Source organism: Scyliorhinus torazame, chromosome 1, assembly GCF_047496885.1.
Source record: "Scyliorhinus torazame isolate Kashiwa2021f chromosome 1, sScyTor2.1, whole genome shotgun sequence".
In the NCBI taxonomy this organism is placed as follows: Eukaryota; Metazoa; Chordata; class Chondrichthyes; order Carcharhiniformes; family Scyliorhinidae; genus Scyliorhinus; species Scyliorhinus torazame.
Window position 1 is genome coordinate 335,745,957 of NC_092707.1, and position 20,083 is coordinate 335,766,039.

At 49.9% G+C, this 20,083-nt stretch overlaps 1 protein-coding gene across 1 annotated transcript in view; it reads right to left on the bottom strand.

Moving 5' to 3' along the window:
• The window catches only part of ush2a (Usher syndrome 2A (autosomal recessive, mild)), a 1,730,413-nt gene that overhangs the window by 759,046 nt on the left and 951,284 nt on the right, over window positions 1–20,083 (bottom strand). The window contains exon 36 of the mRNA XM_072506478.1: window positions 11,953–12,104. Within this exon, the coding sequence (XP_072362579.1) occupies window positions 11,953–12,104 (152 nt within the window). The remainder of the gene's footprint in view (window positions 1–11,952; window positions 12,105–20,083) is intronic.

The following is a 20,083-nucleotide window of genomic DNA, read 5'->3' on the forward strand; positions in this document are numbered from 1 at the left end:
AAAATGGCCAACAATACTTGCAAACAATGATGTACAAAAGCAATAGGCAACATTTAAAATGGTGTTCAATTTCCCGTAGTGAATGGTGTATTCATTCTCCCGGCGGATTTGGACAGATGTCCTCGCTGCTGTCAGTAAATATTTGTGTTGGCCAGCATGGGGTGGAGAGGAATGTGGGAAGAAGTTCCCTATTGCAATTTAACTGCTCTGTTACCTAATTTTCATCAAATGAAATGATGGCTTTTTCTGAACCTACTTTCAAGATGTCCATACAAGACTTCCACCAGAAGCAGGTGGGGCCTCATCAATACTGTAGAATTGGAAGCATCTTCTGCAATTGTGAGCCTGTAACAATTTTAATAAGAAACAGAAATTCCAACCATGGGCTACCCATTAGCGAAAAACCTGGCGGCATCATTCCAGCAGACTGCTGGATTTAAACCTGACTGGATCGTCTGCAGGATTCACAGACTGCTGGATTTAAACCTGGCTGGATCGTCTGCAGGATTCACAGACTGCTGGATTTAAACCTGGCTGGATCGTCTGCAGGATTCACAGACTGCTGGATTTAAACCTGGCTGGATCGTCTGCAGGATTCACAGACTGCTGGATTTAAACCTGGCTGGATCGTCTGCAGGATTCACAGACTGCTGGATTTAAACCTGGCTGGATCGTCTGCAGGATTCACAGACTGCTGGATTTAAACCTGGCTGGATCGTCTGCAGGATTCACAGACTGCTGGATTTAAACCTGACTGGATCGTCTGCAGGATTCACAGACTGCTGGATTTAAACCTGGCTGGATCGTCTGCAGGATTCACAGACTGCTGGATTTAAACCTGGCTGGATCGTCTGCAGGATTCACAGACTGCTGGATTTAAACCTGGCTGGATCGTCTGCAGGATTCACAGACTGCTGGATTTAAACCTGACTGGATCGTCTGCAGGATTCACAGACTGCTGGATTTAAACCTGGCTGGATCATCTGCAGGATTCACAGACTGCTGGATTTAAACCTGACTGGATCGTCTGCAGGATTCACAGACTGCTGGATTTAAACCTGGCTGGATCATCTGCAGGATTCACAGACTGCTGGATTTAAACCCGGCTGGATCGTCTGCAGAATATACAGACTGCTGGATTTAAACCTGGCTGAATTTTCTGTAGAATAAACGGACAGTTGCATTTAAACTCAGCAGAATTGTCTGCAGAATGTACAGACTGCTGGATTTAAACCCGGCAGGATCGTCTGCAGAATATACAGACTGTTGCATTTAAACCTGGCTGTATAGTCTACAGAATATACTGACTGCTGGATTTAAACTTGGCAGGATCGTCTGCAGAATGTACAGACTGTCATGATATGCAAACATGCAGCTAATGAACACATAGAATAGGAAACGACCAATGAGCAGTCAGGACACTCAGTGATGGCATCTCACTATAAAAGGGATGAGGCACTCACACCCCGCCGCTTTCCACAGACCAACATCTACAGAGTGAGACAGTGTGTATCCTCAGCATCACACCCCAGCACGTGGCTTAGAGCAAGGCTGGTTCAGTTAGACTGAGTTACTACATTTAGATTAGCAGAGAGTCGAACTCATTGAGAACTGTGCTAATAGTTCAATAAAACATATTGAACTCACTTCAAAGTCTGGAGCATCTTTTACTCAAAACTGCATCAAGTGGCAGCTTGTGTTATTCCAAATTACATAACACAACACGATACCAGGAGTCTGTTCAATCTAGTTAGTTCAACCTAGCAAGCTCCGTGACGACCAGCGAGTGTATACCGGCACAATGAAAAAGATTCATGCTCCTCACCAGCTCAGGACCTCCGGCAATCTCAGTGCCAACTGGCGGACATTCAAGCAGAAATTTCAGCTTTACGTCAAAGCATTAGACCTCAATGGTGCATCTGGTGCACGGAAGATAGCTCTTCTCCTCACCACAGCGGGTGATCATGCATTGCAAATATTCAACTCCATTCACTTCGCCGAAGACCAGGACAAGACAAAGTTTCAGACGATCCTGGACAAGTTTGACAGCCACTGTGAGGTGGACACCAACGAAATCTTCGAGCACTACATATTCAAGCAGCGATTGCAAGGTGAAGACCAATCCTTCAACTCATATTTAATTAACCTCAGACTGCTAGCGCAATCCTGCAACTTCGGTGATATCACTGACTCCATGATCAGAGACCAAATCGCTTTTGGAGTTCATTCTGATCCTCTGAGAGAGCAGTTACTGAAGATCAAGGAGATGACCCTGCCAATCGCGAATGAAACATGCACAGTGCATGAGCACGCCGAAAATCGCTATTCCCAGTACAAAACGGCAGAAAATGATAAACTAGCCTCCCATGAGGAGGAGAGTGTGCAGGCCATCTCCCGGATGCAGCGCCTCAACATTGACAAAAACGGAAATTTTGCGCCCTCTTCCCGGGGCCCGACGTATGCGCGATGCGAACGGGATAACGAAGCAGCCAAAACCCGCACTGCGCAGGTGCAGACATCTGAGAACCGCATTGCGCATGTGCAACGATGCACGGAGCATCAGGACGCTGACGTCATGACGTGTTCAAACTGTGGCACCGCCCATTTAAAGAAACACTGCCCTGCAAGAGGCAGACGCTGTTTAAACTGCGGGAAGCCAGGCCACTGTGCAGCCCTGTGCAGATCTGCACCACCAGTCAGGAGCCAGCGCTCCCAATTCAGACAACGGCACATCCGGAGTGTGCAACAACGCCTACAGGATTCTGATCCTGGCAGTGCAACTGATCCAGATGTTGAATGCCTGGACAATGCCTACCGTGTGGGCATTATTACAACGTGTGAATATGCCACACCAGACTCATCGCAAGTCCAGTCAATCCTAGCTGTGGATTCCGAGGACGAATGGCGAGCAGTGATGAAGGTCAACCACTGCCCCATCCAGTTCAAGCTGGACACAGGTGCCTCTGCCAACCTCCTCTCACAGGCAGACTTCAGACGTATTAAGAACCCCCCACGGTCCTTCCAGCTGCCTGCAAGCTCCTGGATTACAACGAGAATGCCATCACGGCACTGGGATCCTGCCAACTGCACCTATCCAACAGACACTTACAAGCACGGTTACGCTTTGAAATTGTTACACTGGACAGGGCATCCCTACTAGGTGCGCACGCCTGCAAGCAGCTGAACCTCATTCAAAGGGTTTACACCACAACATCCTCCCATGTGGATCTTCAGGCCGACATCGACGACATCCTCGCCAGTATCCAGATCTGTTCAACGGGTTGGGCACGCTGCCGTATCGATACAAGATTCTGCTACGTCCTGATGCCAAGCCAGTGGTCCACGCACCACGACGTGTCCCTGCTCCACTGAGAGAGCACCTGAAGGCACAGTTCAAGGATCTTCAGCAAAAAGGCATCATATCCAAGGTCACCGAACCGACTGACTGGGTCAGCTCGATGGTGTGCGTAAAGAAGCCTTCGGGGGACCTGTGCATCTGCATTGATCCCAAGGGTCTCAATAAGAATATCATACGGGAACATTACCCCATCCCGAAGCGGGAGGAACTCACGGGTGAGATGGCACAAGTGCGCTTCTTCACCAAATTGGATGCATCACAGAGATTTTGGCAAATCCAGCTGGAAGAGTCCAGCAGAAGGCTCTGCACTTTCAACACGCCTTTTGGCAGATACTGCTACAATCGCATGCCATTTAGCATCATCTCGGCATCCGAGATATTCCATTGCATCATGGAACAGTAGATGGAAGGCATTGAAGGTGTTTGTGTGTACATGGATGACATCATCATATGGTCCACGACCCCTGAGGAACATGTGTCCCGTCTCCAGAAGGTATTCCGCCGAGTACATACCAACGGCCTAAAGTTAAACAGGTCCAAATGTTGTTTTGGCACATCGACGCTCAAGTTCCTAGGCGACCAGATCTCACAGCATGGTGTGCGCCCGGACACAGACAAAATCAAGGTCATCAAGGTGATGAAGGTCCCTGAGGACAAAAAGGCGGTGCTGCGCTTCCTGGGTATGGTCAATTTTCTGGGCAAGTTCATTCCAAACATGGCCACACACACCACGGCCCTACGCAACCTGATGAAAAAGTCAACTGCCTTTGAGTGGAAGGCGGCACACCAGACAGAGTGGCTGGAGGTGAAAGCCAAGCTCACCACTGCACCATTCCTGGCATTCTTCAACCCGGACCGGGAGACAAAGATATCCTCAGATGCGAGTCAGGATGGCATCGGTGCGGTGTTGCTTCAACGAGATGACACATCATCCTGGGCACCAGTAGCCTACGCATCAAGGGTGATGATGCCCACTGAAACCAGATATGCTCAGATTGAGAAGGAGTGCTTGGGTCTTCTCACCGGCTGTGGTAGTCGGTATTAGGGGTATTACGGTACCTAGGTTGAGGCTGTAAGATCATTGGTGTGGGAGGTATCTGAGACAGGAAACTCATTGGTGAAGCCTGCCTGCTGGTTCCGCCCAGTAAGGCGGAGTATAAGAGTCTGTGTCTCCCTAGCAGCTGCATTCTGTACCTGCGCTGCTGGGGGAAACATCTAGTCCAATAAAGCCTTCAATTGTCATCCAATCTCCCTTCTGGAGTCATTGATCGATTTATTGTACTAGATTTTAAAGAATGGAGCTCCGAATCAGGCCAGAGTGTCTGCAATTCAGCCCCCATGCGGCAAACCCAGCGGCAACCTTCAAACACTGGCTGGCATTCTTTAAAGGGTACCTCAGGATGGCCACGACTGCACCTACTGAGGACCAGAAACTGCAAGTTCTCCACTCGAGGGTGAGCCCAGAGATCTACACCCTCATCGAGGATGCGGACGATTTTGAGGCGGCGAAGGCCCTGTTGAAAGTACACTTCATTCGCCCAGAAAACCAGGTTTACGCCCGACATCTGCTAGTGACAAGGCGACAAATCCCGGGGGAATCGCTGGATGAATTCTACCGCGCGCCCCTAGTACTGGGTAGGAACTGCGACTGCCTGCAAGTTTCAGCCAACGACCACACAGAACATTTAATCCGGGTCGCATTCGTTGCAGGTATGTTGTCCTCCCAAATCCACCAGCGGCTGCTGGAGAGACACTAGGCCTCAAGGAGGCATGGGCCCTTGCCAGCTCCCTGGATGTGGCCTCCCGAAACGCCCACGCGTACGTCCCCGACCGTGCGGCTGCCCCTTGGGCAGCGTGGAACCCACCCGCGGCCGACCCTGATGTATCCCCCATCCCCCCACAAGCTTGTGCCGCGCGGCTACCAGGCAACCCCGGGGGGGGGCCCTGCTGTTATTTTTGCGGGCAAGCCAAGCACCCCCGGCAGCGCTGCCCCGGCCCGCTCCTCCACCTGCAAAGGTTGTGGCAAAAAGGGCCATTTCGTAGCAGTATGCCAGGCCCGGGCGGTCGCCGCTGTCTCCGGGGACGAACCGGGGCCGTCACCACAACTCTCTCCACGGGCCACGTGCAGGCCGCGAGCGCGGCTATCTTCATTTTCCTGAGCCATGTGCGGTCCCTGGGCGCCACCATCTTGTTCCCCAGGGGCCACGTGCGATGCGTGGGGGCCGCCACCTTGCCCACCCCCAGCCATATGTGACCCGTGGGCGCCGCCAACTTGGATGGAGTCTCAGGACCCCAATTCGGATGACCACACATGGCCCGAGGAAAATCTTCAACTTTTACCATGACTCGCCTCGGTGACCCTGGACCAGTCTCGGCCTATAACCCTCTCGATCGCGACGACGACCATGTTCATCAACGAGTTCAAAACATCCTGCCTGATCGACTCCGAGAGCGCAGAGAGCCTCATGCACCCCAACACAGTAAAGCGCTGTTCTCTTCCCATACACCCAGTTAACCAAAGAATCTCCCTGGCCTCTGGGTCTCACTCTGTAGAGATCAAGGGGTTCTGCGTAGTGAACCTCACGGTCCAGGGAAGAGAATTAAAAAATTTACGACTCTACATCCTCCCTCACCTCTGCACTGCCACGCTCCTGGGATTGGACTTCCAATGCAACCTCCAAAGCTTAACCTTTAAATTCAGTAGCCCTACACCCCCCCTCACTGTCTGCAGCCTCGCGACCCTCAAGGTCAACCTGCCTTCCTTTTTGCGAACCTCACCCCAGATTGCAAACTCGTCACCACCAGGAGCAGACGGTACAGTGCCCAGGACCGGACATTCATTAGGTCGGAAGTCCAGCGGCTACTGAAGGAAGGTATTATCGAGGCTAGCAACAGCCCCTTGAGAGCACAAGTAGTGGTTGTAAAGACCGGAGAGAAGCACAGGATGGTCATCGATTATAGTCAGACCATCAACAGGTATATGCAGCTCGACATGTACCCTCTCCCCCACATATCTGATTTGGTCAATCAGATTCCACAATACAAGGTCTTTTCCACGGTGGACCTCAAATCTGCCTACCACCAGCTCCCCATCCGCCCAGGCGACCGCAAGTACACTGCATTCGAAGCAGATGCGCGGCTCTACCACTTCCTAAGGGTTCCCTTCGGTGTCACAAATGGAGTTTCGGTCTTCCAACGGGAGATGGACCGAATGGTTGACCGGTACGGTTTGCGGGCCACGTTTCCATACGTCGACAATGTCACCACCTGCAGCCACGACCAGCAGGACCACCACACCAACCCCCGCAAATTTCTCCATACCGCAAAAACCCTTAACTTGACCCACAACAAGAACAAATGCGTGTTCAGCACTGAACGTCGAGCCATCCTCAGCTACGTAGTGCATGATGGAGTCATAGGCCCAGATCCCTAACACATGCGTCCCCTCATGGAGTTTCCCCTCCCCCACTGCTCCAAGGCCCTGAAACGCTGCCTGGGATTTTTTCATATTACGGCCAGTGGGTCCCCAATTATGCGGACAAGGCCTGCCCACTAATCCAATCCTCGGTTTTCCCCCTGTCGGCAGAGGCCCGCCAGGGCTTCAGCCGCTTAAAGGCGGACATCGCAAAGGCCACAATGCACGCAATCGATGAATCCCTTCCCTTCCAAGTCGAGAGCGACGCGTCCGACGTAGCTCTGGCCGCCACCCTCAACCAAGCGGGCAGGGCCTTCTTCTCATGCACCCTCCATGCTTCAGAAATCCGTCATTCCTCCATTGAAAAGGAGGCCCAGGCCATAGTAGAAGCTGTGCGGCACTGGAGGCATTACCTGGCTGGCAGCAGATTCACGCTCCTCACTGACCAATGGTCGGTAGCTTTCATGTTCGATAATGCACAGCGGGACAAGATAAAGAAGGATAAGATCTTACGGTGGAGGATCGAGCTCTCCAGCTACAACTATGAGATCTTGTATCGTCCCGGGAAGCTAAACAAGCCTTTTGATGCCCCATCCCGCGGCACATGTGCCAACGCACAAGTGGACCGACTCCGGGCCCTCCATGAGGACCTCTGCCACCCGGGGGTCACTCGATTCTTCCACTGTATCAAGACCCGCAACCTGCCCTACTCCCTCGAGGAGGTCAGGACCGCCACCAGGAACTGCCAAATCTATGCGGAGTGCAAGCCGCACATCTACAGGCCAGAGAAAGCGCACCAGATAAAGGCTTCCCGTCCCTTTTAACGCCTCAGTACGGACTTCAAAGGGCCCCTCCCCTCCACCGACCGCAACACGTACTTCCTGAACGTGATTGACGAGTACTCCCGGTTCCCATTTGCCATCCCCTGCCCCGACATGACCGCAGCCACCGTCCATAAAAGACCTCCTCAGTATCTTTACCCTGTTCGGTTTCCCCGCCTACATATGCAGCGATAGGGGATCCTCCTTCATGAGTGACGAATTGCGTCAATTCCTGTTCAGCAAGGGCATCACCTCGAGCAGGACGACCAGTTATAACCCCCGGGGAAACGGACAGGAAGAGAGGGAGAACGGAACGGCCTGGAAGACCGTCCTACTGGCCCTATGGTCCAGGAATCTCCCAGTCTCCTGCTGGCAGGAGGTTCTCCCCGATGCACTCCACTCCATCCGATCACTGCTGTGTACCATGACAAACTAAAAACCTCATGAACGTCTCCTTGTCTTCCCGAGGAGGTCCTCCTCCGGCACCTCGCTCCCAACCTGGCTGGCAGCTCCTGGACCCAGTCTGCTCCGCAAACACGTGCGGGCGCACAAGTCGGACCCATTGGTAGAGAGGGTCCACCTCTTTCACGCTAATCCTCAGTACGCCTACATGGCGTACCCCGACGGCTGGCAGGATACGGTCTCCCTACGGGTCCTGGCGCCCGCTGGATCCCCCCCCACACCCCCCCCCAAGAACCCCATCCTCCCTCCCACCGGCGCACCCCACAGCTGACCCCTTCCCAGGTGGATCGGTTCTTCCACTGGTCCCACCCAGGGGTGATGAAGCTACCGAAGAAGCCGAAGTCACGCTCCCGGAGTCACGGATGCCCGAGCCGGCGCCTGCATCACAACCGAAACTGCGACGATCACAGAGGACGACCAGGGCCCCTGATTGATGTCTTGCTTCATTCTGATATGTACATATAAAATGAATACTGTAAATAGTTGCGACATGTAATAAGGCAAAACACTGTACCACCGACGGGTACCACTATAACTTCTACCACTGTATGATGCGAGACCACCACCCCCACCGGACTATTTTTTTTAACAGGGTGTGAATGTGGTAGTCGGTATCCGGGGTATTATGGTACCTAGGTTGAGGCTGTAAGATCATTGGTGTGGGAGATACCTGAGACAGGAAGATCATTGGTGACGCCTGTCTGCTGGTTCCGCCCAGTAAGGCGGAGTATAAGAGTCTGTGTCTCCCCAGCAGCTGCATTCTGTACCTGCGCTGCTGGGGGAAACATCTAGTCCAATAAAGCCTTCAATTGTCATCCAATCTCCCCTTGGAGTAATTGATCGAGCATTACCGGCATCCTCAAATTTCATGATTATGTCTACGGCCTGCCGACATTCACTGTCGAGACCGATCATAGGCCTCTGGTCCACATCACCCACAAGGACATGACGCCTCGGTTGCAAAGAATCCTGCTTCAACTTAGGAGGTATGGCTTCAACTTGGTGTGCACACGTGGCAAGGAGCTCATCATCGCTGATGCATTGTCCCGCTCCGTCACCTCGCCCAGAGATCCGCTGGAGATCATCCAGCACAACGAATCGCAGGTGCAGCTGTGTGCCAGCACTCTCCCGGCGACAGATGAGAAGGTAGTTCTCATCCATGATGAGACAGCCAAAGACCCCCTCTTGCAGCACGTCATCTACAAACAATGGCTGGCAGAAAGGGCAGTGCCCACAATTTTACAATGTGAAGGATGACCTGACGGTGATTGATGGTATCCTCCTCAAGCTGGACAGGATTGTCATTCCGCTCAGTCTCCAGAGCTTGGTGCTGCGCCAGATTCATGAGGGACACCTGGGCATCGAGAAGTGCAGACGCAGAGCCCGGCAGGCTGTCTACTGGCCCGGCATCAGCTAGGACATCACGAACATGGTCCTGAACTGTGCTACCTGTCAGTGGTTCCAGTCAGCGCAGAGCAAGGAGACACTCCAACAGCATGACATAGTGACCTCTCCGTGGTCCAAGATTGGAATCGACCTCTTTCATTTGAATGGTCGCGACTACGTATTGATCATCGACTATTTCTCGAATTACCCTGAGGTGCTGAAGCTCCCGGACCTCACCTCTCGGACCGTCATCAAAGCCTGTAAGGAGACATTCTCAAGGCATGGCATCCCAATCACCGTCATGAGCGACAATGGCCCGTGCTTTCCCAGTCAAGAATGGTCCACGTTTGCCAGGTCATACAATGTCCAGTATGTCACCTCCAGTCCGCACTATCCGCAGTCCAATAGAAAAGTCGAGAAAGGGGTGTACATTGTGAAACAGCTCATCTGCAAGGCCATGGACTCTGCTTCCGACATACACCTTGCACTGCTCGCGTACAGGGCGACTCCATTGTCCAATGGTATGTCGCCGGCTCAACTCCTGATGAACAGGGACCTGCGGACGACACTTCCAGTCATACACCTGCCCAACCTGGATCACCTCCCGGTCCTGCAGAAGATGCAAAAGCATGGCTATGATGCCCATGCCACCGATCTGGCCATGTTATCCCCGGCAGACACTGTCAGGATTAAGATACCGGATGGTGGGTGGTCTGCCCTGGCTGTCGTTGTTCGACAGGCCGCGCCCCGCTCTTATGTTGTATGTATGGTTGATGGCTCCATCGTGTGAAGGAATCGACGGGCACTGCGCAAAGTTGCCTGCCCGCAACCACTTTCCCCTCCATTTCCATATGTTGAATTGCCACCTCCTGGTACCTCACACCACAAGGCCACCAGTCAGGCTTCCATCCCGCCTGCCAAGGTGCCATCGTCCCCTCCGCCACCTCTCCGGCAGTCGACCAGGATCAGATGTAAGCCTCAGAGACTGGACTTGTGAACATTTGTTTGGTTTGCTCTGTTCTGTTGTCCTCCGCCAGTCACGTTAGACAGACTCATTCACATGTAAATACATTCACATACGCCAACAAAACATAAAAAAAGGGGAGATGTCATGATATGCAAACATGCAGCTAATGAATACATAGAATAGGACACGACCAATGAGCAGTCAGGACACTCAGGTATCTCACTATAAAAGGGATGAGGGACTCACACCCCGCCTCATTCCACAGACCAACATCTACAGAGTGAGACAGGGTGTATCCTTAGCATCACACCCCAGCACGTGGCTTAGAGCAAGGCTGGTTCAGTTAGACTGAGTTACCACAGTTAGATTAGCAGAGAGTCGAACTCATTGAGAACTGTGCTAACAGTTCAATAAAACACATTGAACTCACTTCAAAGTCTGGAGCATCTTTTACTCAATACTGCATCAAATGGCAGCTTGCGTTATTCCAAATTACATAACATAACACAGGCTGTTGTATTTAAACTTGGCAGAATTGTCTGCAGAATATACAGACTGCTGGGTTTAAACCCAGCAGGATCGTCTGCAGAATATACAGACTGCTGGATTTAAACCCAGCGGGATCGTCTGCAGAATATACAGACTGCTGGATTTAAACCCAGCGGGATCGTCTGCAGAATATACAGACTGCTGGATTTAAACCCAGCGGGATCGTCTGCAGAATATACAGAATGCTGGATTTAAACCTGGCTGGATCGTCTGCAGGATTCAGACTGCTGGATTTAAACTTGGCAGGATCGTCTGGTCCTGGTCTCAGGGTCTTAGATTTTGGGGACTGCGTGTAATGCCGGCCCTGGCTACTGCTGCCACTGGCACTGCTGGGACTACAGAGCTCTCTGAGGTAAGACATCTGCCCGCATGAGGGTCTGAAATCCTGTTTCTAGCCAATTAATGTTCCTCAGACCTTTAAGTAGCTGTTGGGCTGCTGTGAACATCAGGGATATGTTCCTGCAGAATCTTCAGGTGACAGGATGGGAAACTACGTCATCTTAAAATCCCTGCCCCTGAATTTGCTTTCATGCTCCCTGTAACGCTGGTAAAAGGAAGCAGGTATCATTGAACCGCCCCCACTTGGCTGAGAAAATGAATGGCACAGGAAGACACGTGAGGAGAACTTTATTTTATATCACGTTAATTTTATAGGTATTACATGGTAATATATTAAGATTCAAATTATATATACAGAGGAATAAAGAGATGTAAAACTAGCAAGAACAGTTAGGAATTAAATTATCTTTTTTCCAGCCGGTTATATTCGTTAAACATTGTGGGCTTCTGTGGAAATTACTGATAAAGTGCTTTTGGAACAGTGACCAGGTACTAAGTGCGATCTAACAACTCTTTAACGAGCAGTGAATGGCATTTGATAAAATGTCATGCACAGCCAGATGGTTTGTATTGACCAATATGAATCATTATATTTCAGATATCCACTGCCATCTGACATTTTGTATGCTGGGCGAATTTCAATTGAGGTACTCACCAGGGGACCTAATGCGCAGCCTTTAGCCGTACAAGCTTGAACTCTAAAGTTATGAAGACTCCACGCCGTTAGGTCATTAACATGACAGCCAGGTGAAGAAGTGTTTTCCACTAACAATCCATTCATAAACAGTCCATAATTTATGACAATACCTTTGATCAATAAAAATGTGACAAAAGTTAGCAGTTTAAAATACCCATGTAATACTTATGTTAGTGAGTGCATGTGGTCAACATAAGATTTGTTTTCCTTTAACTGAAGCATCGTGGTCATTGATGTGTATATTGACTCTTGCTGCTAACAAAATAAAGAGATAAATTTGACAGTCTTCATGGTGTATCGTAGGTAGGTAAGTGATACCTCAATGGATACCAAGCAGGAAGCTCATCTCAGGGTCGAATGTTAGAAACATCTCAGGATTTGAAATTGGGCTTGATGAAAATTCCATCAAACCGAAATGAGATGATTGTCTTGAAATTATTGTGGAATAGCCAAAGTCTATAATTACCAGATAACAAGTTAAATGGTTATATTTTTCTAATTATATTTATGGAATTATCCATTTGTTTTCTTTTGGATACAAATGCAATGATAGGATATTCAAATATAAATCTCACATTAAAGTATTTAAAGTCAAACCTGTAACCAGGTGTGTAGGTGAGGATATTGCAGTTGATGTAATTTACATGGATTTCAGCAAAACCTTTGACAAGGTCCCACATGGGAGACATATAAAGAAAGCAAATACACATGGGATACAGGGTAACTTGGTAAGGTGGATTCAAAATTGGCTAAGCTGTAGGAGACAGAGGATGATGACAGGTGGCTGCTTTAGTGATTGGAAGCCTGTGGCGTACCCACAGAGATTTGCTTGGACCCCCATTGTTTGTCGTTTATACAAACGATATCTATGACTATGTGGGGATCAGTAAGTTTGCAGATGACACAAAGATTGGCCGGGTGGTTAACAATGAGGGTCTTGGGTTACAGGAAGATATAGATGGGGTGGTCAAATGGGCAGACAAGTGGCAGATGGAATTTAACCCTGAAAAGTATGATATACTTAGGAAGTAGTAATTTGACAAGAAAGTATTCAATGAATGGCCTGACACTGGGAAGTTCCGAGGAACAAAGGGACCTTAACATGTTTGTCCATAGATCTCTGAAGGCAGAAGGGCAGATTAATAGGGTGGTGAAAAAGGCCTCGATCAATCGAGGCATAGATTACAAAAGCAGGGAGATCAGGTTGGTTGTTTAGAACTTTGGTGAGACCATAGCTGGAGTACTGTGTGAAATTCTGGTTGCCACATTATAGGAAGGATGTGATTGCAGTGAAGGAGGTGCAGAGTTGATTCACCAGGATATTGCCTGGGATGGAACTTTAAGTTATGAAGAGAGATTGGATTGTTTTTGTTGGAGCAGGGAAGAGTGACCGGCAACCTGATCGAATTGTGCAAGATTATGAGGGGCATGGACAGGGTAGATAGGGAGGTGCCATTCCCCTTAGTTGAAGGGTCAGTTACGAGTGGACACAAGTTCAAGGTGAAGAGCAGCAGTTTGGGGGGATCTGAGGAAAAACAAATTTTATCCAGAGGGTGGCGACCATCTGGAATGTTCTGTCTGGGAGGGTGGTAGAGGCCTCATATCCTTTAAAAAGTACCTGGATGAACACTGAGCACGTCATAACATTCAAGGTTATGGGCCAAGTGCTGACAAATGGGATTAGGTAGGCAGGCCATGTGTTTTTTATGTGTCGGTGCAGACTCGATGGGCCGAAGGGCCTCCTCTGCACTGTGTTATTCTGTGATTCTATGTGGAAAATTGTAGGAAATGCCAATTCTGACCTGTGAGAAAAAACAGAAATGTGTGCAAGTTATGTTTATGTACATTTTATACAATAATAAACCATGGATATTTTTTACAGAAGTAAATAAAACACCTAAATATAAAACAATTTGGAGTAATAAACCATACATACATGCACACATTCAAATGTTATTTGTTTGCATACAAATAATTAACCATAACTGGGAAGCTGGTGTGGCCCAAATATTAAAGTATCTTTTACTGCAGTTGAAGTGAACAATCTGCAGTTTTATAGCAGACATAAATGTGCTGCATGTAATTCTTGTGAAGTTCATGCATAGTCCTGTAGGTACTAATTTCAATATTTGCTAAGCATATTGACAATTTATTTTTGCCATCCACACATAAATTATTTTATATACTCCATTTGAATTGTTGTATTAAAGGTGAAGAAACATTGTTGTTAACAAATCTGAAATCCTGATCAACATCAATCAAACACTCACCGCTCACCAGCTATGCACTGGTCTCAATGTGAACCATGTACACAAAGGACTAAAAATTGGTCCTCTCCATAGTTTGGGTGAGGATTGTGCCCTACTTGCATCTGTTGCCATGGAAGTAGGCGCCATGCAAATTTCACACTATTTACCTGATTGGTCCAAATGGGACCCAGGCTGCTGCTTGCCTGAGCATCCACCAAGAGGTTGAACTGCATTTATTCATATCACACGTGCAGTCAGCATGCCTCACTTAAAGGTAATCTACCCCACTTAAAGGGGTGATGCACAGTGGAAGCTGCTGCTGGCTACTAAATGTAAGAGATGAAGAAATATAACACCAGGGAAAAAAGAAGGCTCTTTGGTTCACAGGTGGGACACTGGATGGAGTTGATGGGAGGAGAGATGCCATGTTTCTATGCGGGCCCAGGAGGCCCTCAAGGAAAACCTTCAGACGGGATTGGGAGCAGTTGGCCAGGGAGCTCATTTCCTGAACAATCTCAGCAGGCCTGATAGCATCTGTGGATATAGAAGGGAGCTAACGTTTCCAGCCTGGATGACTCTTTGTCAAGACTAGAGAGAATTGGAAATAGGATCAGATTTGAACACCATCCTCTCAATGCACCACATCCACATTAGCAGTCCTTGGCACTCAAAACTCACACCAAGCATTCAGGTAGTTCATCTCATCCTCACTCACATTCTAATGATACCAGCCTTGCACCCAGTTTTCATTGCTCCCACATGACTCTAGCTACTCAGCTGTGGCATTAACCTCACCAAAACATTGTGCAATGCAATCACTAATTTCATCCCTTCATTTGTGCAGGACTAGGTGACACACAATAGAGGGGAGTGGAGTGAGGGTCAAGGATGGCTGCATGTTCTGAGCCCTTTACATTTTCCACATCATGGGGCTGGCTTTGACAGAACTTGTGCTGTTCAGCATCACTGAGAACATTCTGGATGATGGTATGTTCCTGTCTTATGACCCTTCATAACTCTCAGTTCATGCTACTATTTGACACAATGAGAAATCTGCTGCGGATATGGCCATGGACTTTTTCCTTCCCATCCCACCCCCTTGCTGTCAACCCAACCTTACTCTTTCTGATTTTTTATCATAGAATTTACAGTGCAGAAACCATTTCCTGGTTTCAGACACCAAACTTCCACCTGCCCAGCCACAGCAGCCCAAGGGGGATAGGGAGAGCAACAACGCTAATAAAGAGGTCCTGTCATTTGATCTGACACATAGATCAGGTCTTGTAACTACATGTACTTTCGAGACGAGTATTGACATGGAATGTACACATGATCAGACACTGAACCTGCCTGGTCTTTAGCCAGGCTGAGGAAAAAGGGTAGTTTTTGTGCCAGCTCACCGGTCGGCAACATTTCAGAGTTCTGCCAAAGGTCCACAAGTGAGGACCTTGATGGGGTGGTATACAGAAGAGTTCTGATGCGGGTGCCCATTGAGATACTGGGTGCATTGACTGGCCTGCCAGACAGCTTCCTATTGCTGTGAAGGAGCATGGAGGAGTCCGGCTCGAATTTGGCAGAAGGCATTGGGCAGAGCTTTCTCTCTTCACAACCTCTGCCCCAACTTCTTATCACGTTGCAGACGCAGAGACGCTGCAACTGCGTCTCCCTACAGGTAAGGTAATTGTCTTTGGCTGGGATTTTCCCTCCCCACCCACCGTGCCCCACAGGATTTTCCAATGGCTGGCCATTGGCTGCCGGCGGGAGCTTCCGGTCTTGCTGAAGTCAATGACCATTTGCATTGCTCGCTGGCCACGCCACCATGAGCATGCCTTGGGGGTTGCCTCTGGCAGGATCGGAAGTTCGTGTTGGTGGGAAGGGCTGGACAATCCCACACTTTGTGTGGACAGATCACCAAATCCTCTGTCCTCCCTCTGACAATGCAGGAACACTCCCTGCCTGATCTTGGAATTCCCTTTATCACCTCTTCATTCACCTGAGGAAGGAGCAGCGCTCCGAAAGCTAGTGACATCGAAACAAACCTGTTGGACTTTAACCTGGTGTTGTAAGACTTCGTACTGTGCTCACCTCCAAAAGCACATCACAGTACTTCCAGAGATGATACGACAGCAGAATTTATCTTAAATTACCTTACCTGTAGGTCAGTTGTCTGTCTCTTTCAATAATGTTCATACTGGGCCCTTCGGGAAGCTGGATGCATTTTCATTGTTGAATTATGGGGCAACATGTTGAATGGACCTACCCGGTCCAAGTAAGTCAAATCAGCCCATACTTCACAGAAGGAAGAAACAGTTTGGACCCGTTCAACATTGAACTGACTTGAACTTGGAAGAACTGTTTTTATTCTGGTCAGCTGGATTTTACTGGAGCTGACCGAATGGTTGGTAATACTATTAGACACATCGGAAATGTAGTAATGACTCCAGTTGCTGAGTAGTTGCCATTCAGCTGGAACCAAGGTATGTGTTGTCAATTTTACAAGCAATTTACCACCACCACCGTGCCTCCGCAACACCCCCCACCCCCATATACACACCACACAAACGCACACTCGCTCTCTGAACAATTTCATTGGCCTCCCTATTTGGGGCCATTTCCCCCATCCACACACCCTTGAAGATGTCCCCTCTTTTGCTTGATGAAATCCCCCTCCCCCTTCTTTTAACCACTTTGCTTGGAGCAATTACCCCACCCTCACATTGCTTGGAGCAATCCACCTCCCTCCCCCTACAATGTGCACCACCCCACCCCACGTGAACCCTTGCTTGGAGCAATTTCTCTTCAGCTCCTATCCTTGCTGTTTGATGTCATGACAGCATCAGTTGGGAGGTTTCCTGTGCACATAGCAGATCCCCACGTGCGTGCCCTTTTTGGTATGGAGCACCGAGTGTACTTTTCTGGAAAGAGCTGGAGGTGTTGGACGTCGCTTCTGGAGGACGTTTAGCTTCCTTAGCACTGCATACAGTGTAACTACCGATGCAAATCTCTTGTTCAATGGGCTGAATTTTCTTGGCTCTGTGGTGGCAAACTTTGAGGTGGTGGGTCCAGGGAAAAAAGGAGGAAACCACATTGTGATCGTTCTCGGATGCATTCCTACCACCATGGAGGTTTTCCATGGGCAGAGGGAACACAGACTGGCTGCCCGCACCACAAAGGTAAAGCAATCGATTGAGCTGATCATGAACCCAACTGGGTGCAATTTTGCAGACGCGCTGGGATTTTGCCACCAGTGAAGTGGTTCAAAATAGGTCAGCATCTCCATAGAGATAGCTCCCGTGCTTCAAGCTGGGAGACCATAAGAGTCAGAGGTTCCATGGCCCAAAGAGATCAGGGGAGGAGTAAGGCCCTGGTCACACCCATGGTCCAAGCAATGCGCCTGGATTTCCACCTGCAGAAGCCTAACAGTTTCTTCCCCAATAATGTTTCCTTTAAATGCATGGCTCTGAGGACATTGCACATTGAGGCAGCCTCACAATGCAACCACCCACACCTGCCTCAACAATACACGCCCCTCCCAATGGGGCTTCCGCAGCTCCAGACCTGCTGGCCCTATGATGTGACAGGCAGCATCAAGAGCCTACCCGCCATCTTAATAGCACAGAGAGGAGGTCGTCAGTTAGGAGGCTGCCTTCAGGAAAGTTGTGCCAGATGGTAAGTGTAGAATCAGGACCACCATTTGGTACCGACATCAGGCTCCCCAGGCCAATGGGAAAATCCATCCCAGTGTTTCTGCGAAAATACAATTCAGTGTTCCACTTCATAAATTTCACACCTGTAGTCCCAGGCCAGAATAAAACTAAGATGTATTTAGGTGTTGAAAGCATTGGTTGTTCCATTCTCACATTTGCACTGATAATTCAGGGTGTTGAGGATAGGTCCATAATAAACCTGCTGCAATTTTGCCAGATGCATGAAATATGTACTGTTTTACAATTGATCTTCAGGATAATGACACAATTGTTTCACAGGCAGAGTAGGTTTTAAAAAGTATTGAACTCTATAAGCAAATTTAAGTCCTATATTCTCCAGCAAAAACAAAAGCATGGGGCGAATTTTAAGTTCTAGGATGAAGTGAAAGTGTGCGGTCAGCTGTCTCCTGCCCCATCCTTTATAAACACTGAATAAATATGTTGCTGCCAATTAGTGGTGCCATGCTGGAAGCTGATTAACGAGGGGCGCGATTCTCCGGCCTGATTGTGCTCTCGCTCAAGAGTCAGGTGAATAGCGGGAGAGGTCAAAATGAGATCTGCGCCGGTCGGCAAACAGTTTGCGATGCAACCGGCCCGCCCCCCGCAGTCGAAATCGGGATTTTGCCATAGCATGGCGAGAAAACAATAATCACCGCTTAAGCCCCATTTCCATACAATTAACTGGCCCCACCCCGTATCAAACGGCCTCCCGTCATTCAGCGGCCTCCCCAGCAATTGGTCACACTGGCGCCGATTTGTACTCCTTTTGAAAAACATGAACCTGGAGGAAGGGCTTCTGTGGGGAGCCGAGGAGTGAGCAGCCATCTCTGCTCAAAGGCAAAGAGACCGGGGGCGCTGGGCTTGCCGCCCCTGTGCTCGGTGGGGGACCTTCGGCTGGGGTGGGTGACTCTCAATTGGGGCTGGGGGACCCTCCGCAGGGGAGGGCTGCCATGGAAGGGCACTACCATGTCAACCCTGGATCTTGTTTACCCGTTCCTGGGGCAATCTTTGTCCCTGACTGTCTGGCCGCCAACCACCCTTAACCCCCAACGACTACCAAGGCCTCGATCTGCATGGCTGAAGGATACTGCTAAGAGAGATTTGGCAATCGTGGTTAAGTGAGCACTTCACAGATGCCAAGTGGATTCCTGTGGGTGGGCAAGCCATGTAGCATGTGGGAGTCATTGCCTAGCATCCCAATCAGACCTTGATGCCTGGACACTGTGCTTGAACAGTGCGGGAGGTAACGCCACACATGCAACAACCGAATACCCAGGGGATGGGACACAACTCTGGGGACATGTCCACGGCTGGAGGGTGGGCGGGTGCCATGGGGAGGGGTGGATGCCCGGAGGATTAGGAAAAGCGTCCTGGGGTCAGCCCGCATTGCAGAAGAAATTGACAGAGGCATCGCAATCGTTGTGCAAAAAGGAGTTTAATGTGTTGTACAATACCCCACTCCCAGTGGTGCTGCCCCCCCACCCCCCAACCCTCAACCCCCCACCCCCTCTCCGGTGCCCTCAGTGATCCTCAATGTGCCTGGTCCTCCTAGCTCTACCACTACATCTAGGTGTGTTCCCAGGATGCACATTTGAGGTGGAGGTATCCAGTTGCTTACCACATCCCGTGGCCCTCAATGGCCCTGGCGGGCGTCCTCTGAGGGATCTCTGGAGGAGGACCCAGCTCACTTGCCAGCGGCACATGCACAGTCGTGCTGCCCTGTCCCGTGTGCTGACCTTGAGGCACGGCCTCATCAGAGGGGTGGAACTCGTCACTCCATGGGGCGGGTCCAAGTTGGCACTCAATGCCCCCTCCTCCCGGTCAGTGCCCATAGGGCCCTGGGGTTCACCTTGGGATGAAGGGGCAGCTGGTTCAAACCCCTGTGCTCCTGCATCCTCTGGTTCTGCCAGGCCTGGTGGTTTTCCGTGGTCCACACCATCGCATCGACGCCCTCGGCAATGCTCCTCGGTGATTAGGACATGCTCTACAGTGCCTCAACGATGCCCACCTGAGACTGGTACAAGCTCCACAGCGCTTTGGCCGTACCCATCTGAGAACAGGACATCTCCCTCAGAACCTCATCATGGTCAGCCTGGTACTGGATCATACTGCCGAGGCCCTCAGCCATGGTCG